This window comes from Sylvia atricapilla, chromosome 1 (genome assembly GCF_009819655.1).
Source record: "Sylvia atricapilla isolate bSylAtr1 chromosome 1, bSylAtr1.pri, whole genome shotgun sequence".
Taxonomy (NCBI): domain Eukaryota; kingdom Metazoa; phylum Chordata; class Aves; order Passeriformes; family Sylviidae; genus Sylvia; species Sylvia atricapilla.
Window position 1 is genome coordinate 20,819,979 of NC_089140.1, and position 22,598 is coordinate 20,842,576.

The following is a 22,598-nucleotide window of genomic DNA, read 5'->3' on the forward strand; positions in this document are numbered from 1 at the left end:
TTTAACCTTTTGGCAAAATCAAGATAAAATTTCTATAAATCAGTAAAGAGTAATAGAGGCTATTCCTAGCATTGCTATTTCATACACTCTGTCACAAGCAACCTTGTCTAATGTAATAAGGGTGCAAACTTAGATTTATCTGCACTAAAATTTCCCAGGTGTCTGCCACTTGGACAAAGAAGCTCTCCAGTGTTGGCTACTCAGCAGAAGTCTGATAGAGATTTTACGCATCTCTAAAAATCTCACTTGAACGAGTGAACCTTTTGTTAAACAGAACGTGTTATTCCTTCTGCTCTGAGTCGTCCAATTCAAAACAAATGCCAAGTGAGCCCAGGCTGACTGAGAGGATCGCCAGGCAAACTCATCCAGGGTTTACAAGGGGACATTGTGCTGCCAGCTGCTTGTGTATTATCTCACCAGATGGTGAATGCTTTTACCTTATGACAAAGTGCCAGCCTATATCTGTACATTGCAGTGGTTACTCCTATTTAATTTCTACGAGGCAATTATTTTAATGACAGATGTGTACCCGACTTGTCTGTTCGCTCCACTGTTGCTGTTGCTGGCTAGTGCACTCCCACTGCAGTGTAGCTAGAGATTCCCTTTGTAGTGTCCAAAAATCCTGCACCTAGAGCTAGAGACCATTCACAACCAGCAATGTGCATTTACTACGGTGTTCATTGGTAAAGCTCAGTGCTATGAGACATACATGGTCAAATTTGAAGAAGCTTCTGAAATCAGGTTATTGGATAAGACCATTTTTGGATAAATCACCTGCCCTGGTTAAAGATAGACAAGAGCAAAGAACACACTTTATGTGAAAACCACATATAAGGCAAACATTTCTTCCTTTTTCATCATATCTTGATATACTGATTTGTAAAGACTTATATCACAACCTTTGTTATAACTATTACAACTCATTAAAACTGTATTATGTAATATATTTTGAGTGCTGGTGTTGCATCCTTACAAAAAGTAGTTGGTATGTGTCAAGCTTTACATGATTGTTGTGAGACTCCAAGTTCATGATAAAAAACTAATGCAATTAGTAAAAGACATCTGTAACAATACCGCACATAGTTTAAGAGGTGATCAAAACGCTTTATTCAAAAATATATTTTTCCATGTATTTCTTACATTTTCAGTTACAATTAAGTAAATTGTTAAAGCAGAAAGAAACATTATCTTTTCAGATTTATTTGAGATTCGTCTTGTCTTCTCTTGTCTATGGAAGCTAATTAAAAGTTCCAGACCTTTCATCAAGTATTACTTAAAGAATATGAGGATAATGAGAAGATTGACAGTATTACAAGGATTAAAATCAGTCCCTAGAGACAGGAAATTTAACTGAAAACCATAATTTCCTTCCAAGTCCAGGTGACGCATCTTCAGAAGTAGTTTGGAGGTAACATTCAGGAACAGTATTAGATTATGCTTTTGAAACAATTATTTTAAAATTTCAGTTGAAAAGATTCTGTAGGTAGGCTCATATTCAGTAAATCATTCATGAGGAAACTTTCAGAAGGGAGAAAATGTAGAGACAGTACACAATTTTGATGTTCTAATTAAAAAGGAAAGTCATAATCTGTTTGTCTGCATCCACTTAACAATTTTCAGCTTTTCAGAATTTTTTTAAACAATTGTTCTACTGAAATCTGAATTTTATCAAGCTTCCTTATAAATCAGACATATTTATTCATTATTCCTACTTAAAAGCCAACCACCGCTTTGGATTTGCTAGGAGTATTTTATCAATTTTATCTTGGGATATGCCTCTAATTAGCATTTTAGGAACAATATTTTTAAAGATATGTGAATATCCATGACCTCCATATTTCATCAACCTGTTCTTGGTGTGCACATCATGAGCCATCAGAATTCTGTCTTCATAGCCTTCCTCAATCAGCATACGAATCCTGCAAAAGTTAAGAAGCATCCCTGTCAGTGAAAGTTCTCACTGCAGCAGCACAGAACCTACCAGGATTTACAATTCCTATATTATTGTACTACTGGACTGTATTATAACATAGAAAATACTTAGGTGTTCAGAGGATATACTCCTAACATTTATCTGAAACTTAAATACATTTTTCATTTCATTAAAAATACCCCACCTCTGAAAACACACAACCACACATATCAAAATGGAGAAGTAAAACTCCTTCCTTTTGGAATATGGCTTTGCCTTTCCAGACCCATTAAGTCCACAGAGGAATTCAAGAACTTCAACATCACCATGCAGAGGACACAGGTTTTATATAAATGAGTAAATAATAATTTCCTACATAAATTCTTCTCAGCGGGTTACTTCTTGCTGCTGTCACAAAGCTGGTCCCATTCCATTTACTAATGACCAGACTCTGTGTGACAGGTCTTTAAAGGAGCCTGCCTCAATTACATAAATACTTTCATATCTTCAGTTGGACCCCATTTAGCAAGGCAGGCTAATAAAAACTTGAAGTTGCCAGTATCATACTCCACATAGACTGTTATCATCAAAATACATTTGAAAGATGTTCATTAAAGAAGATAAATAAGACTGGCATGGCACAGCACTAGCACATGCCAGGAAATAAGAGGCATTAATATAGCAGTGCAGCTAAACAGCCTTGGCAAAATGACAATTCAGCTTGGAAAAAGAAGTAATCTTTCTGGTCACACTCTTATAGCAGGACTACTACAAGTCTTTCTGTTCCATGTTTCATTCAGGTAGCCTTACTCCTTTGATCAGCTCATTTTTAGCATTTATATTATGTGGATGTCTACACTCCTGTTCTGCATGACTGTTAAGTTTGTCAGTAAGCTTCCACTTAGTTTGGCAGAGGATTGCAGCACTGAAGTGACAGGGACTGACAGACTGCCCTGGAAAGTGCTCATTCCTCATGAAGGCCTCCAATTCCATCAGTTTCCAGCACTGTGAAATTCTGCTCCTTACCTTCCTGACAATGCTTTGATCAGCAAGAAAACAAAAACTAGTCTTATAAGTACTCACACTCTATCTGAAAGCACTTACTGACAGCTTTCATTGCAAGTAGTTACAAGGAGATACATGTAGCAGGATCTAATCAGCATGGGCAGCAGAAAGAAGGCAAATGGGATAGAATTTGGTAAAATGTTATTGTTTTTCAAAAACCCACCATACATTGTACCATAGAGCACAACACTACGTAAACCATAGTCTTACCACATCACAAGAATCTCCTCCAGCCTGAAATACAGAAGACCAGAAAGCAGGAGCAATGGCACTGGAGGGACTAAGTTTTTGCTGACCAAACATATTATTAGAATCACCTCCTTTTACTGGACTAATTTCATGGGTTGGGGAGGCATATGATCCTTTCCATTCTGTATCCATTGCTCCTTTTTGCTCATTGCCCTATATTTAGTTATCACCTGCTTCTGACTCCAAACTGCCCCAGAACAAAAGTCAGTGTTTTGCTTGCATTGGCAGCAGACTGCAGCCAAACTGCTGAAGTACAAAGACAGCTAAACTGTGTCAGGTTATGACAACAGAAGTTTGTGTTTTGAACAGAAAAGATGTGGATGAGTATTTTCCATTCAGTATTTTCATTTAGAGGCCAATTTGATTTCTACCTCTGTGGTGCTGTTTGACAAGACAAAATCCTAAAGGAGATTACCCCAGCCATCTTTAGTCCACTGCAGATACAATGACATAACTCAAACACACATACTCACACTGTGCAATGAGAAGACAAACCTTTCATCTTCTCCTCCTATGAACAGCCTGCTGCAAGAAATACTCAGACACTAGAGAGTTTCAGGAGAAACAATGGTGGCTGAGCAAGTATCACAGATGGAATGAAAACTCTGCCACGGTTGAACGCGTGCTTGTTAACCAAGGCCTTGTCTAGTCCTCTCTATATATTCCCCACTGATTCTGTAGATGCTGACTTTCCATGGCACAGAAGAGAGCAGGAGGCACAGCAGAGAAAGCAACTTTACTCATTCTAAATGAGAAAACTGTGGATTCCTTGCAACAGTTTAAAATACTGAGTGCAAGACTGAGAGCACTGTTAAGAGAAAAACAGTTTCTAGTGTGAAAAGCAGCAGCAAACACTTGGGAGGGTGGAAGAATAACCACAGCACTTTCTTAGGAGAGAACAGTTTGAAAATAGATCAGTTTCAAGATTAATCTGACAATGAGGGGGAGGGAAGCTATGTCTGAGATGAAAGGGAAAGCTAGAAGTTACTTCATTAGTGATCAGCAATCATAAAATCTTTCTCATCAAGGAGAGTGGAAGAACTGTTTGAGACTCTGGAAGGTAAAAAAGACACAGGCAGGATGGCAACCCACCCCTCAGACACCTGCCACTTCACTGCTCACAAACATTCTGCACAAACAGCACGGCAGCATCACACCTCCAGACAGAGTGGAAGGAGTGAGGCGTCCATTCCCAGCTCATCCTACCTTCTCTCACACAGTATCCGTACAGAATGTCTCTCCTTGGCAAAACTTTGTGTTAGCACAGCACAACAGATTTGCTGTGCAGCTGAGCTGAGACTGCAGGTGCTGCTGAGAAGCAGGGAAGAGGTATCCTGCCTGTGAGGCCAATGTTTTCACATTGTGAGTGAGTGTGAGGAGAATGGGAGCTCTGAGGAGACAGGAATCACATCCTTCAAAAGAGACAAAGGGCAAAAGGACAGGGGGAGGAAAGGTGATAGAGTGCTTGGAAGAAAAAAGGCAGGTTTTCAGGATGGAAGCACAAATCCATCCAAAACAACCAATGAGTTTTGCTGGGTTAGCAAACCAGTGAGGAGATATAACAGGCTCAGATGATGTTTAGTAGCAACCCTAAGTTTCCAATACTATGTTTCAAACAGAAGTACTTAATCCTAATATAAATGCAATATTTCCAGCCTTTTTGTTTTTACAGATTGTATAAATTCAACCAGATCAGCATGGAATTAGGACAGAGAATGAAGTTCAAAAAGCTCTTGATCTTCTTCTCAAGTAACTTCCTACAACACTATGATTCTGCATCCTCCTCTCAGACAGAAGAAATGATAGATGCTGCTCTAATGGCGTGACAGCAGCACTGGAGAATGGCATTATTTCAGTATGACAGAAAACAATTTTGAGCAACAAGCAGAATCACTCTGTAATGGTCTTCAAACAACTAAAATGTTATTTATTCAAAAAGTATTTTTTATCAATGGCTATGCTATAGCTGAAACTGCATGGGAGCAGATACCTTGCAATTCTTTCATTGTCGTTCGGCATGTCAATATCTGGATGGAACTGGTAATGAAGGAATTCTGTACCAAATAGGTCATACTCTAAGTAACATCCAAGTTTAGCAAATTCAAGAAGTTTCTTTTTATCAAATATGGTCCTGCAGAACATACATAACACAGAGTCAGCACAGTAACAGGAATTAGACATCTTGTTCTATGAGGACAGGTATTTTGTGACCTCCTACTTGCAAGGAAAAAAACAAATAATCTAAGACTTAATTCACCTATTTGAAAAATAGGACTCCTGTTTGACACATGCAACTTAAGATGATACACAGCATTGTCCTTCTTACATTCATTTGGGACTTCATGCATTAAAAACAACCAAAACCAACCCTTGCCCCATGAAATAATGAAAACCTCTATGACAATCTTTCAACGGAAACAGGAAAATTACTTACTTTTGATATCATTAACCCTCTCAACAGACAACCTAACAAGGAAGGACATTTAAGGAGGAGGTTAATTCATAGTGATATTAAAAGAACAAAAAAAGACAATGGATTACTTACACAAGACAGATTTACTTTCCCAAAAGAGTTACAAGAGACAGCTTCATCCAGGTCTTGTTTCATCCATCACATGCCAGTAATACACAACTTTGTCTTTAGTTTCTATTCTGTACAGTGATGTTTTTAGATTGCCATTAGAACAGCAATATATCATTGTTTGCACTGGGATCTGGCCAGAACGCCTTAAAGAAATGCTCTCACCAAAATATATAGTGGCACTTTGAGTATCTGGGACATGGGCTTTGCAGCAGATTTGAAAAGTGAAGGAACAAAGCTTCTAACACCTCTCACTCATTTGGAAAAGAACAGCAACAAAAATAAGAGCTCTCTGGAATATTTTGGGTTTTCTTTGAACCATTTTTACCAAGTCTATATGCTGTCCAAAGAAAAACAAAAACATTCAAATGATACAATTTTATCTTTATAGCTGCTACACAATTTTTTTTTAAGAAGAAACAAAATTCCCACAAAAGCAGCACAGTTAACCAAAAGGGCAGTAGTCTGTTGGGGGATTTTTTTTTTTATTATTGCAGATATTGATGTCACAAAGCAGTTTTTCCGTATGCAATTATATCACAGTCTGTTGCTATGGAAATGACTGATGTCACAATTTCAATATTATGACCTAACAACAGATCAAGTAGGAGGAACAGATGGGTTGAGAGAAAGAAAATCCATGTTCAAACAAGCCTGCCATCAGCAGGAGTGTAAGACTTGCCAACTGTAATTAATAAAAAATGTTATTCTAAAAGAAATGTTACAGTTTACAGAGACTGAACATTTATCACCAAATGAGTTTTCAAAGTGCAGAGCAAAGAACAGATTATTTTAGATCCAGCCATGCTCCGTTCACAGGAACACAATCACCGAGAGTATTCAATCCTGTGCAGGAGGCAAAAACATCCAACAATCTATTTCAAAATCACAGCCAGAACAGTTTATATTGTTAGTGTCATGCTTTTGGGTGTTCTATCCCAATGAAGAGAACTTAGTTTCCTCAGCCACTGGGTCCCACTGTGAGCCACAAGGATGTAGCAGCAGCAGCAGCTCCCAGATCAAATGGCTGATCTCTCAGCTGGAATTGGGTGTTTGGGCAACACTGTCCCTGAACAGCCCTGAACTCATGAAACAGGAGGTGGGATATGGTGAAGAGCCCTGTAACTTGGACCTCAGCCATAAATACCACAGGGACAGACACCAAACTGTTAGGATGCCCCAAATTTGTAACAGTTGCTGTGAGTCTTCTAACAAAAGTTACTCAAGCAAATAGAGTCAAGATGTTTATCTCTTTCATAACCTTAACCCCCAACAAATACCTAAAGCCAAGGCTCAAGAGCTTTTACTTCCAGCCTTTTATTACTGTAGTTCCCCTATGGATACCTGTTTCCTTTTGTTCTAAGGTGCTAAATTGCAAGACATGCTAGCTAGCATTTTAGTTTTATCATTTAATTGTAAATCCACTGGAAAACTATCATTCTGTCTATGTGAAATGCAGACATGAAGTATGGAGCTATGTACAAATTTATCTCACATTTAAGGGACTGGAATGCTCCCACGTGGATTTTTCTTACTGGAGGAGACTTAAAATGTTAAATGCACATTGCAAAGCCAAACTTCACAGTAGTTTATGTTATAGCAAGTGCCAACCTGAATGTGTGAAAGTAATGATGGAAAGAGATAAAAGGAAATGTCATATTGTGCATCAGTGGCTGTTAATGAAAACGCACCTCTGTTTTTCCTACTTATATTGCTTAATTTCCGTCAATTAATTACTTAATTAAACAATTTACAACAGTGTATAAGAGGCAAAAGGCCATAATTGTAGGTTTATGTTGTATCAAAATGGCTACTTAGGTACTGATACCTGCAGCTTGCTCCATCCTCTTTCACAGAAAGTTTTAAGTAATCAGTTTTTCCTCAAAAAGGGGTGAAAAATACAGCTACAGATACAGTGGAATGCTGGTAAATACCTATAGGAAGTAATTTATACATATTCAAATACACTTTCATGGCATGAATTTCATGTTCCTAAAATCATCAAGCAAAACGAGCTCTGTGTGAATAAGAAACACCTGTAGCTCAGTTTGCAAGCTCTTAGAGCCTGTAACCATGAGAAATTTGGAGCACACTGCTGTTGCCTGTATTACATTCACACTGAGGGTAAACAATCCAATTGCTGAGAATCATATGACCACAAATAGTCTCCATTATTCAGCAACTGGCCAAACTAATCAATGTCTGGACATATTCCAGCTCACCATGGGCAACACAAGGTCATACAAAACTGATCTGGTAATAGAGGCTGTATTTCTAAGCTGGAGACAGAAAAGCATCCCAGTTTCTCTCCATGTCTCATGTGGAACTCCTGGTTTAACTTCTCAAAGAATCTAAAAGTTAATTATCTGGTCTATGCTATGAACTATCAAAAACCCGACTATTTTCTTTTTAAGCCGTATTTCCTCTGTCTGGTACTAAAATATTAAAAATCTGCCTTTTGCTTTGATCCAGACTCCATCCAAATCAAGGAAATCTCCATTAGCTTCTGTGAGATTTTGGCAAGGCCATTAAGAGTGACCCAGTTTTCAGAAACTGGAAGATCAGCAACTTCCAACCCAGTTTAGTGAGAGCTACTCGGTGTCCAATGCTTTGTAAATACAGGGATTTGTGCAGTGATACAAATGAATAGAATTCCCATTTTTTAAATGCGGCTATGGTTATTCACAATTCCTCTGCCAGGCTTTCAAAGACAGGATTTAAAATACCAAAATCTCTTATCAATGTGAATCTAAAAGCTGATCCTGACTGAAGTGCTGGAGGCAGATCAAGCTCTACATAAGCATTTATTTTTAAGTCAGTAAACTTGAGGACAACATTCTATGTCAACTTTTCCCAGTGTAGTCCTGCAAAATCCCAGTGAGTTGTGGCAACACTGCAGGAAGCACCACAGAACAGTCTCCTTACCTGTCAAGGTGAGACATGACTATCTTTGAAGCATCAGCCCCAGCCTCCTGCAGAATGCGGATGACCTGGAAAGGGGAGTCGCTGTTCCTGCCAGGATGGATGATAACAGGGCACCCAAGCTGTGACTGAGCCTGTGCTGTTGCCTGAAGCACTCTGTGTTCACTTGGAGTCAAAGGCCAGGAGCATCCTATTTCTCCCACCACACCACATTTGATATTAGTGCCATCTGCTCCTTTGAGTACCTCATCAACAATAATCTCTGTCAGCTAGAGAACAGGAAAAGCAGATTTTTGGTTATTATTACTATCTGTGTTAAATAGCATCAAATTTGGCCTATGGACGCTGGGCTAGTTACACTCCGAAGGTCTTTCTGAACTTATTTAATTAACAGCTGGGTTTGTGGAAACACTGCAGTTTCTGTCAACTAATATTATGCTAGCCATTCACTAAGACCAGAACAAACACAGAAGCAAATCAATTTAACAGTATCCAGTCACACATTTGTCCAGGTTTCCCAAAAAAGCTGGTCTATACGTAATTTGAACTCTGATTTTGGCAGACATTAGGTTTTCTTATTAAAAAAAAAAAAAAAAAAAAAAAAAAAGTTAGTTTATTCCAAAACCTTTGCCTTGCACTCCTAAATTGTCTCCAGACATAGTTCAATGTAATTTTTGCAAAACAAGAGATCAGAGAATAAGGAAATATTGTCACTCAGAAAAGAGAGAAACTCTGGCAAGCATCCTGAAGAGACAAGTTTAAGGCAAAACCTGCTTATGGGAATGCCAATGTAAAACAACAGGAGCTCTGCTGACTTCAGAACTACGAAAACAAAGCTCATTTGACAAATTTACAGGATCAAAATTAGCCTGCTTTACAGCATGCATAGACAAAAACCAGCTGAATCTCTTCAAAAAACTACTTTGTCATAAAATCCTTAGTTTTTCTTTTCCAGAACAGGCCATATATCTTGGGCATACATTCAGAATTGAGAGCACAAAACAGCACTGATGATGGCCCACCTTCTAAGTGCTGAGTACAGGAAATCTGTGGGTCTCCATCAGTCCACCGAACACAGAAGGGAATCCTTTGCCTTGAGAAATCTATTTGTGTCTGTGCTATTTGTATTTATTTGTATTTCAGGCAATGGAAGAAGATTTAGGAAATGCAGTACTCTTGTGTACAGTTTGGGCCAGCTTGGCTCCAGTTTTGTTGGCAGCACTGCTCAAGTTTTGACCACTGATTTTCAACATTAATTTGACTCATTTGTAAACTGTGACAGATTTCTTTTTAAAAACAGTCAGCTCTATTCATACACATTCCCAGCCTCCTACCTTGGAGAGTTCTGTTCCCCCTTCTCCTCATCACCACATTTTCTTAAGATGAATATTTATTATTACAGGAATACCTGGGGACCTCAGTTATTATTAACACATTGTCTTAGTCACCATACAAACAGGATGATGTAGACTATGTCCTGGAAAGCCTGGACAAATGATAGAGAAGAGAGCTATAATACATAGCCCAAGCAGAACAGTGATTTATTATTGTCCTATAAATACTGCAATTATTTATGCTATTTACAAGAATAATGGGTAAACTCTTTGGGAAGCAATTAGCCAGAAAAAGTGACAAAAGAGGTAGCAAGGATAAACTCCTTCCTTAAAAAAATAGTAAAAACTCATGATAGTTGGTGGTGTACCAAATGGCCACACAGGAAATACTATATTTTCCTTTTACTGCTGCATTATAACAAATCCCTCAGAGAAAATGGAGCTTAAGAACTGGAAATTCTGACAGGTAGCCAAAGTACAGGAAAGTAATGTTGCTGCAGTTACTACACACAAGCAGTAACGCTGTTCCCATTTTCTATGCTGAGCACCTCTGCATTTCATCTGTTTTACTGGAACTTCTCTCCAACTTTGGCTTACCCAGAGATAATTCCTATGACAGAGGCACTGAAGCAACAGTTAAGACTTACCTGCTCCACTGTCATGGCCTGTGTTTGAGCTGAATGAGTGGAATCCACATAAAACCCAGCACCAGCAATAATATGAACTCCAGTTTCTTCAGCAAGTTTCTTCAAAGTATTCACATCCCGACCAATTCCTGTAGTTGTGTTTTCCACAATTGTCCCGCCACCTGCTGCTTTAAAATGCAGCAGCTCCTCCCTCACAGCGTCTGTTTCCTGATACAAAAGAAGGTTTTCTTTATGGCTGTAGGGATTTTGCTTAATCCAAAACAAGTTCTTCATCTCAATGGGCCCATTAGACAAAGGCTCTTGGCCTGGAGAAGGTGGACAAAAGCAGCTGCTGTAGTTCATAGTCAAGTGTTCATGAGTCAACGTGTAGCCAAGACAGTCTGGCTCCACAGGGCCCAAGACAGTCTGCACTTTTCCACTCAAAGAAGGCATTTTTCTTTAACAAAGGGAATAAAAATCAGATCCTAAAGGAGTCTGGGAAGGAAGAAGAAAGGAAACAAAACCATTTCAGAAAGAGCAGCGTTTTTCTCAGGCAATTTCTGAAATCCCTCCTCCCTCTTGCACATGTACCTACACTCTGTGTGTGTTTGCTGGGATGTTTCCAAAAGCTGTTTGCAGCAGGGTGGTCAATAGGAAAACAAGGCAATTATTTTACACAACTGTGCTTGTATCAGTACTCCAACAGCATAAACACATCACATTCCAGAACGTGGCAATTGTCATCACTTATTGTGCTGCAGTCAGTATCACATTAAGAGAAATGTTTCCTAATTAATAAAACCACTGTATGTTCATTTAGGATTCTTTGCTCTTCAGCAGCTGTCAAATTTTGTCAGCTTCAGCCATCAGATGAACACACTTGGCAACAAGGCTGAATATTCCTTACTGGTATATTCAGTCTATTTATCTCTGGCCTCCAAGACTCAGTGTCCCCCTCACAGGCTGAGGAAGCTGTCTCTGCTTGGGCACCTTGTCTGCCCCCTCTATGTGGAATGCAGGGGTGAGGGTGATAATCTGCTCCTCTGGCTTCAGCAGGGCTCAGGTTCTCCTACCAGCTGCCTTGTGGAGGTCTGGAACAGCCCAGTACCACTCCTCTAAGGCTGACAACAGCCACCTGTGATACAGCAAGGCCCACAAAAAGCAGTGAAGAAGGCAGAGTGCTTCAGCAGGCAAATATTTTACCAGTTAACAGGCCTTAATCTAACAATTTATAAGTGGCTCAGCATTTCGGACGCTTTTTAATTCATCTTTAACATCAATGAAACAATATTACGTCTCAAAGCTTCAAACGAGCAGTGACAAACACTGAGGCTACAGTCTGCATGGTTCATGTCAAAGGCCCTGTGCCAGTTTAGCTCAACTCACTCTGCAGGTTAGAATTAACTGCAGCTCTCCCCACCGGGATTTTGGGTTTTTTTCTCCTTTCGGGAGTGGGGGTAGTTAGTCCTGACTAACCAGTTCATGATAGATCTTCCAGATGCTAGTCACAAAGGCTTGAGGATATATAGTTAAAATCCCTAGTCAACCAAAATCATCAGTTATGAAACAAAATACATGTTTAATCATGTCCAGAGGAAAGGACTAACTAGAGCATGCATTATTGATTAAAGAGAGAGGTCCTTCCCATTTCTGCCTCCCTTTTAGTGAATAATGTCATAAACACGGGTTTGTTACTGGTAAAGCCCTCAGAGGACACTTTCCTTTTAACTGCTAAAGTTAATCTACCAGGATGACAGAAAAACTGAAATCTGAAGGGCACTGAACTCTACATATCAAAGGGCACAGGAACATCAAGATCTCTTTGGGGATACTTTGATCTCATGAGAAGCAGTCACTGTCAGAGCACCAATGCACAAAAGTGACCCAGCCCCTGGAAAAGGCAGCTATTGCCCCCCAGTGAAGTCTGTAGTGCTGGTGCTCATTGTAATATGAAGAGTTGGTCATCTATAAAAAAGAGAAATTACTATGTTTACTTACTTTGAGTAGAATCAGACTTAGGAAGAACTTTTTTTTTAGGAATTTTGTTCCTGAACTAGCATGTTAACTTGTTTGAGAAGGCGGAAGAGTAATTACTCTCAAAGAACAGACTGCTGGCTGATTAATAGGATGATTTATTTTTCTTCCAAACAAATTAAGAAGTGCATGATTTCAGAAAATATTATTCTTGAGCAAATAATTAAAAGCAAAATACCTGTCTTAGTCAGAAACTGCTCCTAACTGCAATTCAATTAAGCAGTCATTAATTCCATCCTTGAAGAAGGCTGGTGCTCTATATAGAGCAACCCACTATATTGGAGAAAGTTCAATGATCTGAGTCATTCTTATATGCACAACTTATATGCAACAACAGCAAAGCAACTGACATAATTCTAAGCGTTACCTTTGCTTCATTTTTTTGCCCCTCCGCCCTTTTTTTAATGTTAAATACCCACACTCTGGCATTGAGTAAAACCCTGACAGCACAGAGTGATAACTACCCTCTGTAGTGGATTCACATTTCTCTTTCCCCACATTCACGGACAATTTTCCAATCTATTTATTAAGTCAGCAAAACAAACCGATATACAATTAAATATACAAGTATTTAATTTCTTTTGATGAAACTTGACACAAATCAATTATCAGTTCTCATGCCATGTTTCTCTTGTAGCAGACAGCAACCTGTTGATTTTTTTAAACTCTAGATTTCAGATTACAGCTCACATACAGAATTTACAGAACCTTTTGAATGAGGCCAAGGATTTTTATAAATATAAGAAGCATCACAAAAAATGGAAACTGACATAAACAGCATTTAAAGTACGCCAAATTTTATCTTAATGAAAAATGTACTAATATTAATGCCTGTTCCTGCTTATTAACACAGTTTTAGAACCCCACCATTCTTAATAAAAGAACTATAAAAAATAAAGATAGTCAACAACCTGTGACTGGAATTATTTTTGAAACCACTGTCCTGATATCTTCCCTACTGTCATTCACATAAAGAGCCTGCCCTGATTATGCTCTGATACAGTACTCCTATTAAAATTCACTTGATGGAATCAGAACTATGTGTTTTTAAAACAGATTTTAGGTGCAAATAGTTTTAAATGGAATACCTATGTATATGTTACTACAGGAATCACTGTTTGTGTGGTTTACTTATGACCAGCATGCCATGTTTAACACAGAACTTTCTTTCAAAAAAATTTCTTCTTTCATACACCAAGGACTGCATTCCTATCACCTCATTTAGCCATTTAAATGATGTATGTGTACTACAGAACAATAATCTAGACTATTTTCATAGTGGAGATGGAAGAACATATCTATAGGCAATTCATCCAGCTTATTCTGAATGCCTGTAATATGATAGGGCAAATCACCTTCTGTACTGTTATCCTCCTTCCATGGACTAAGGAGGAAGCCAAGAAACAATCCAGGACAAGACAAATATATTTCAAATGGTTCTACATAGGATCTGTGAATTATATTTCCTTAACCTTAACCCAGTCTGAGGGGATGGGAAAATGTGTTGATTCCTACAACAGAAGATAAATAGGCAGGCCCATATCTGGCAATAACAGCTATTTTGGTTTTGAAAATCACTAATTTATGTGTTGGCATTGCCAAGGAGCTCCTGCACAGACCAAGACTTCTCAGCTCTGGGTGCTGTATAAAGAGAGAAATAAATTATATTTCCTGAAAACTACAAAGTCAGACTATAAAATGAGAAAATTGCTTTAAGATATAACCAAAGCCTGTATTATTTCACAAAAGCCATGAAACACTGCCTTATCATTTTTGTAACAAACTCTGGACAAATCTTGATAACCACCATAGTACTCAAAATACAACTCTCACCATTAGCCACCTATCAAATCCTGGTGAAGTAAATATTTTTCCTAGAGGTATTGTTAAGAGAAAAGAGACTTGCTACTAAAAAGGTCATGGTGCTGCATTCCTGACTCTGGTAAAAACTCTGCTGAGTTCAATAGATGTTTTGCCTGAATACTGATGACAAGATTTATGTTTCCCCTTTTCCCATCTGAAACACGCACTTCAGTCATTGTGTCATTTTAATGGCCTTGTAATGGGAAGTCCCTCTAGGTTTGGATTAGTTGCTTCCTACAGTAATCTCATATTGCTGAAACATTATAATCACATAAACACAGTTTCCATATGCTAATTCTGCGTTTGTTTTGATTCGGTAAGCACATTTTAATGGCATTAGCACAGATTCTCTGTAGACCAGTGTGAGAATCATTTCACTGCTGTTACATTACAATGTGAGATTAGAGCAACATTAAATGCACATTGCTGTGACATAAAATTACAAAAAAAAAGCAAAAAGAATGGCTCAATGGGTATTAACTGTATCCAGGAAAAGTTAAAACACAGCTGCCATTTAGAAACAAGGGCTGCCCTGGCTGCATTTAGAGCATTTTAAGTGGGTCTTTCTTTTGCAACCACACATCCCTGGAAAATGTGACATAGCACAGGCTGACTATATATTTACAAATGGAGGAAATGTTTTCAATATTCAGTTCTAGTTTGAGCAACCCCTATGGAGCATGGAAAAGCCACTAATTAGAAATATGTGACACATCTGTAGGAAATTACTACTAGTTAGTCTATGCTGTGTCATCTCACGGCTCCCCATATGTAAACATTTTGTGACAAGGGAAAAAAGTTAGCAAGACAAAGAGGAGAGACAGAGAGTAAGAGAACACGTGTAGACTGTGTCAGGAAGAATTTTAAAAATTAACTGATTTTTCTCTTCCCTCATGTTTCTGCCAAGCCTGTAAAGGTTTACAGAAAGGAAGGAACTCAATTCTGCCCACACAATTCTTCCTCTTCCCCACCAGATAAGCAAGCTTTCTAACCTCTCCAATGGATGGATGCCAGATCTACTTTACCTTCTTCAAAAATATATACACAAGTGCTAATTACAGTGCAAAGATGCCTGAAACCCAGCACTCACTTCAGACATAGATTTCAGTAAGCATGGCTTTTTTGCCCACGCATGTTGTCAGGGAAGCACAGCTACAGGCACTGTGGAGCTGAACTTGCCACAGCTGGGTGCCTGAGTGCAGCAGGAAGACAGAACTTGCATTTGCTCCAGGACAGATGCAGACTCACCTGTCATTTAGTCCAGCAATTCCCTGTGCACCAGTCACCGCAAAGGTGCCAAGGACCTATGACACTGTACACCTACACAGGCACTCTCACACCATCACTAGTTTGTGTTACATGAGATAACAACACATCTTGTATTGCTTTTGGGTTATTCTGCCCAAGAAACAGAATTTGAAAATGAGTGGAAGTACTGAAAAAATTGAGGTTTCTGGGAAAACTCCTGTCTCTCCTGTAGAAATTGCAGGTATTCTGCTCCGAAGGTGACAGATTATTTTAATGAGAAGTCATAAATGTTCTTTCCTGTCTTCAGAATTGACATTAGTCAGAAGTGGCATTGGTCTTTTTCCTCTCCCAAAACGGCGCTATGAGAGCACCATTTTGCTGAACTTCAAGCTAACTCAAGGCTTTGTGTCCTAAGGAATGATGTCACGCAGGAGATATTTCATGCCTTGAATAAAGTTCTTATGAGAGAGGAAGGGAACACTTACATTGCCTCTCTCCCACACAAACTCCTGCCTAACCCCAAAGGAGCATACGCCGCAACTCTTCCTTCCCTTCGTGGGGCACCTGCACTTTCTCACCTTTGGGTGGCTGATCTTCATGCAGCATGCATACGAAGCCCACCATTTCGGACATGTAAACCCTTGACTGGGTAGGAATTGGCCAACAGACTCAAAGCCTAGAGAACTCCTGGGGGGATTATTTAAAAAACATCATCTATTCTACCTTGCCACATTTTTTCATGAAACACGCTATTCTGGAAATACTCAGAATGGTGGGTTAATGTTGTGGCCTTCAGTAACCTACCTCTGGACCCCAAACCATTCAAAAATGTATTTCCTTAAGAAGCCAAGCGAAAAGAAATGCTAAGTATTGCTTTTCACTACATTTTCTATAGATGGTTTGAGCAACCAAAAACCTTTACACTACAGAAGTGAGAAGGAATACTAAAAGTAAGACTTTTATATAAGGTTACAGTATATGCTATGAAAAAGAATTTGTGGAGCTTTAGCGAAGCCTTATATAATCCATGATATAGAGAAGTCCCACAAAAATATGCAGGTACACACACTCCACAGCAGCTGCAGTGCTTGAGTGGCACTGTCAAGATTCTACAATCTAAAAGCAAAGTCACTTCAATTTTAAGAGAAATGTAAACACTAGTACACACATGGGAAAGGCAAATATATTGACCCCCTGCCCTCAGGACCTCCAAAAAGCACACTCAGATAAGGAGCTGGGTAAGTGAGAAGCAAAGCTTTTAAATGTTCACCTGAAAGGAAAGAGAAAGTTCTTACAGCATCTTCCCTCTGTGGCTCAGCTCGTGGCAGACAGACCTCCTAGCTTTGTGTGGTTTGAAGGTCACATTCTGGCTGTAGTCAGGCTTTAAGCCAGGCATATCTAAATCAGATTGCTTCCTTACAGCTGAACTGCCACACCAGGACAAGCGCAGTGTCTCGTCCCAGTCTCGCAGGGTGGACAAACCTTGGGGATCAAAGCAAACATGTGTGATTTGCCCCAAGAAGCAGAGTCCAAGTCACTTTGTATATAGAACTTTGCACAGTTTTTTTCCAATTTGGTTAAAGTTTAGCTGTTGTGACCAGAATAGTCAGACTTCTATTTCACCTTATTTCTGTGCAGATAACAGTCTCAAAATCTAGGCTTCTCTGAGCAAAGTCACATTGAAGTTTCTCTTCCTCAGAGAGATCTGAGACCAGCATACCCCTAAGTGTTTTTTCATTAACATCTCTTTAGAAGAACTTCAGGGGATTTTTCATTTTGGGCAGCTTCCAAAATTACTCCTGATAAAAGGTCAGATAAAAATTCTCCTCCAGGGTCAAACATTACATTAATTATATTTTACATGCACAGTGTTTTTAGGCCAAAAATCAGAACTAAAGTCACATTATGCTATATGCAAATATGAGCTAAGTCCTGCATGTTGATACGTACATTCATATTCTTAAGACTTAATGGACTCACATTTGCTTCTCAAGGGTTCTGGGGTACAAGCACAGACTCTCTTTCTTGCTAGGACAGCAAGATGTACGAAAGAGTCTCCTTTTAAGGAATGCATATCTAGCCTTCATTCCCTCTAAACTTCAAATTTGAAACAAGCATACATCTAACTCCACTTTTTGCTGTTATTATCACTGAGTTTCATTGGTTTCCTCTCTGCTTAAGGTCACATACATGTGTTTTCACAGGAGCTTAAACATTTCAGTAAGCATGCTGGGTGAAGCATTATCACTCGCCTCTACAGTCCTACAGAGCCACACCAAACCACTCTATGATCTTTACACAAATCTAAGCAATGGATGAGTGATATGCATTACCTCTTGATCAACACTGAACATTACTACTATCTAGAAAAATTCAGATGAATGAACCCCAGTGTCAGCTTTTCCACAGAACACACGAGTCACTGATCCACTGAGACCTGTAAAGTGTCTCATTCAGTATCACAGACTGCAGCAACTGAAATAAGCAGGGCTCCCAGAAAACCACCTTCTTTACTAGGGAGTGATAAGCTTAGATGCACAGAACTAAATTCAATGTCCCACTATGGCAAACAACTGTATCAGAAAATTTGCAACCAATCTGAAGACTTAATGGGAAAAAAAAATACCCTGAGAAAAGCCTTTGGACTGTGACTGTTCTCTGTGACTGTGTCAGGAAATGATAGCTTCATGTCCTTCTCAAGGTCCACTTCTGCTCTAAAGAAACGAGCCCACACAAGAAAAGTTAATGTGAGTCAAGGGAAAGCTCAAAGCTGATGGGTGTAGCTCAAGGAGCAATCTTTTACCTCAGATACTGCCTTTACATTCTGCATGCTCTGTCAGTGGTCAGTCAATGACCTCTAGCTTATCCAACTCCTGTTGTTTTTAAGTCCTTACCCCCATCTGGGTACAACAGTGGAATGCTAGAAACAACCAACGCACACAAGCTGACACAACTGTCAGGTCTCCTACATATCCTTCTGTTTCTTTTCCAGGTATTGCTGAATCTTCAGTCTTAACCAGAACTGGACACAGAACCCTGCCACTGTTTTGCCTTTTTGAACCACAGAATTTCTGAAAAAAGATACAAATTCAGTATTTTCGTCCTGGAAACTACTACCTGTTTTTCAAAAAATCCTGGCTACCCAGTCTAAAGTGAACAACAAAGAACAAAGTCTTGCAATAAAGTTTACAGAACACCAGAATTCAAGCATTAAAACCAGTTGAAGATTTCCAGATCCACCTGAAAACAATCCATCTGCCAAAAGGTACACAAATGACAGCAAAAAAAAAAAAGAGAAAAAGAGGTACATTCCTTTCACTTGATCACTAATCCTCACTGTACTGACTCTGGACAGAGCAAAGACAACTGTGAGATAAAACAATTCTCCCTTTACATTTTGAGGAAAGAGGTGAAATCCCAAAAGAGCAGAAAAAGGGAGTAGTTTAGCAGGTAACACAATGTTCTTTGATCCTACCTCCTCCACAGAAGTTACTTCAGGAAAAACCCTGTGGCTTTGGATACACAAAAGTAGAGTATCACAGTATCTTTGAGAAGAATGATTCTACATTTCTGAGATCCAAGTAAAAAATCGTGATTTAAGTAAAGCTGCCATCAAAGAAATGATGGTGGTTGTCTCTCTTCTTACTCCCTTCTCATCTGAGGAGTTAAGTACTTGTGAAACATATTCCAGCTACTGTTAGGATAAAATGCTTTTCTTGGACTATTACCAACACACATATTACTATCAGATCGAAGACATGGCCACTGCTTACAAAATTCTGAGGAAGTTTTTTAATTTGTGACCAGAAAAATGACATTGAAGCAGAAAACCTACCCTACCAGACATAATTTCTTCTTAGAACGAGAGGGATGGGATAATTCCCTTCCCTTCCAATACAGCTTGCAATCCAATTTTCCAGAAATGCGGAAAACGTAAAAGAGTTCAAAACTGTTCTGAATCAAACCAGAGACTTGAACTTTAGGTTTCCACAGTCTAGATGGATCTCTAGTTCCTTCATACCAGACAGGTGGCCAGTCTGCTGCAAACAGAAGCCTCACTGTTTTCATGAACCTTAAAAAGTCTTGGTTTCATCTGACTAAAAAATGAATTTGTTCAGTATTTCAAGTCCTGAAAGATGGGAAAAACATTTTAGATCTACATCAAGTGAAATAAGGAAAAAAATTCACAGAATGTTCAGAGGCATAGTCCTTTAATAAACACAGAACTCACTGGAGCCATATGTTTCACTATATACTGATTTTTATGTGTGAGAAGCAAGCTGATGGCTCCCTAACCATAGAGGGAAGCTGTGACACTTGTTCCTGCTGCACCATGAACTAATTTAATAAATTAGCACTGGTCACCTACATAAAATATAATTAAGCATCTGAATGCCATTGTTGCCACCTTTGATTAGAACTATAAAAATGAATGTGATGATGGTGATAGGATGGCAAATATTATGTCTGTTAAATTCCAAAACATGAGAAGCATTCATAATAAATGACACTTATGTAGTCTTTCATAAAATAATCCCAAAGTACCTGACAAAATGATACAAAACTACTTATTAGAAGCATTGCTTCACCCATCACTGAAACACAGCCCCCAGCAAAAAGAAGGCAGCAACCTTTAAACACTACAGAACATATTATGACAGAGGACGTTGAATAATGTATCCAATGTAAAGCAGAAGGGAATTTCAGACAAGTAAAACAAAATTTCCCAATAGTAAGTGACCTCCAGCTAAAAATTTGTTTCATTCAAGAACTGTCACAAGCATACAGAACTGCCTCTAGCATACAGAAGATACCACCCTTAACAAGAGACACCTAAAAAAAATATTTTTACAGGTATCTTGGAGACCATACATACATTCAAGTACTTGCTAGGCTCCTCAGAGCTCCTCACCAAAATAACGTGTATGCTTCAACTTAAGGCCAAACTAACCACAAGGCCAAACTAACCACAACACAAGACTGCTGCAGAGGGGTCGCCAAACCCCAAGGCCACTGCCCAGCAGTGGCTCTGGCGCCGTGCTGAAGCACACTTGGCAGGGGGAGCAGAACCTCCCTCGCTCAGGTTCAGCTCCCTTCCGCAGCTCCCCGAGCCGGTGCCACAACTGTCTTGGAACGGGCAGCAAGCCTCAGGCCACCGAGAACATGGGTGTAGGAATCCCAGCGGGGCACACAGGCAAGTCTGGAGCTCTACTTCAGCAACTCTGGAAGCCTCGTGCAGAGGGCTGCTGGTGCTTCCAGATGGAGAGGCAGCTGAAGGCAGGCTCTGAAGGTCCCAGTTTTGGATTGAGGCATTTGTTCCTTCACAGAGACACTCTCAGGAACTGTTGGGAGAGGAGTACTAGAGAGGACGTAGTTCCAATATTTAACTTGTTATGGCTGTACAAATATTAAATACCAGCACTAATAATAGCAGCGTAGCTGCACTCACACAGTGAAGCCGCCTGAGCTCGGGGTTTACTCTGCTGGTAGCTATCATCTGGTGCTGTAAAACGCTTTTGCAGAGAAGAGCTGCCCGTCCCCTCACACTCCAGACGCACCGCGGGGCTCCCCGCAGGAGCCCTGCCTGCCCCGCCGCCGTCCCGGCCACCTCCGCCCCTCGTCCCGCAGCCGCCGGGGCCGGGCCGGGCCCGCCGCAGCCCGAGCCCGCCCCTGCCCTGCGCTCCCCGCCCGCCCCGGCCCCGAGCACCGCCAGCCGCCTCCCGCCTCGGACCTTCCCGGGCCACCAGCGGAGCGAGCGAAAGCCGCTCTCGCCCCTCAACTCGGGCGAAGTTTCCCGGCCCGGGCACCTCGTCGGGCCGAGGCCATCAAGGGCGAGCCCGGCACGGCTGTGGGCCGCGGGCCGCGGGCGGTGGCGGAGCGGCTCCACAGGCGCGGCCCAGGCCCTCCGCCGGCAGCACGCACCCCGCAGGGCCCCGGCTGGCCGAGAGCCGCGACCGCCCCGAGCGGGGCGGGACTTCCCGGGGCCGGGAGCGAGTGGTGGAGCAGGCTGGGGGCGGCGGGGCCGGGGAGCCCGGGGTGCCGGACGGGAGGGCGGGAGGACGGCCGGGGTCGGAGCGCTGCCGCTCTGTCTCCATGTGGGGAGCCGCCAGCTCGTGCCCGCTCCCCGGCCACAGGAGTGCCCCCGTGGAGTGAGGGGCAGCTGCGCTTTGTGTCAGCCTTGGCTCCTAGTACGAGTAAAAGTCGGTGGCTGTGAGCATTCTGCCTGTCCTTGTGCGCACCCCCTGTTTACACAGGGAGGAGGCTGGAAGCCACTGAGTCATTGTGGGGAGGCGCGGGGGGTGGGAGTTCGTGCTGAGTGCTTGGGCTTGCAAGAGGCAATATTTTCTAATATACCCTTCAGTGGAAATAGGAATGTTGAAGAGGCGCTTCCAAGGATCTTCACACAGGATGACAATGACTGACTCTGGAAGAAAGTGCAGATCGAGAGCATGAGATGAAAACACAGCTAACACCAAGTTAGAATAATAGAATCATTAAGGTTGCAAAAGACTACCGAGATCATAGAGTCCCACCTTTGACTGAGCACCACGATGTCAACCAAATCTTGTCACTGAGTGCTACACCACTTTCCTGGGCAGTTCACGCCGATGTTTTTTAACCCTTTCAGTAAATAAATTTTTCTGATGAAGAATTCATCTTCAGAATCCTTTACCGAGGATCTCGAAAGTGTCTTGTGTACCTAAGGCTCACAGCATCCAGTGGTACTATTCCATTTTATAGAAGGGTAAACGTGCTGTGAACAT

General features: G+C 40.7%; 1 protein-coding gene across 5 annotated transcripts; it reads right to left on the bottom strand.

Annotated features, from left to right (window-relative positions):
• Positions 1-1,088: 1,088 nt before the first annotated feature.
• PTER (phosphotriesterase related) lies at positions 1,089-21,652 on the bottom strand. Of its 5 annotated transcripts, none has more exons than XM_066316765.1 (5): positions 21,566-21,652; positions 10,711-11,184; positions 8,733-8,998; positions 5,217-5,357; positions 1,089-1,919 (listed from the first exon to the last, which is right to left on the bottom strand). In XM_066316765.1, exons 2-5 carry the CDS (start codon positions 11,140-11,142, stop codon positions 1,709-1,711), a joined length of 1,050 nt encoding a protein of 349 aa, XP_066172862.1. In that variant the 5' UTR covers positions 11,143-11,184; positions 21,566-21,652; the 3' UTR covers positions 1,089-1,708. The 5 variants fall into 5 exon arrangements, with proteins under 5 accessions (XP_066172862.1, XP_066172859.1, XP_066172860.1 ...); XM_066316762.1 differs by lacking the exon at positions 21,566-21,652 and adding an exon at positions 20,711-20,790; XM_066316763.1 differs by lacking the exon at positions 21,566-21,652 and adding an exon at positions 17,130-17,288.
• Positions 21,653-22,598: the final 946 nt, after the last annotated feature.

Bases quoted from the DNA above. Each gene is read 5' to 3' on its own strand.
- PTER (XM_066316765.1), bottom strand. From the start codon at position 11,142: ATGCCTTCTTTGAGTGGAAAAGTGCAGACTGTCTTGGGCCCTGTGGAG. The intron at 8,999-10,710 runs GTAAGTCTTAAC...CCTGTTCTCTAG, and splicing joins AGGCCATGACAGTGGAGCAG to CTGACAGAGATTATTGTTGA. The intron at 1,920-5,216 runs GTATCTGCTCCC...TAACTTTTGCAG, and splicing joins GACAATGAAAGAATTGCAAG to GATTCGTATGCTGATTGAGG.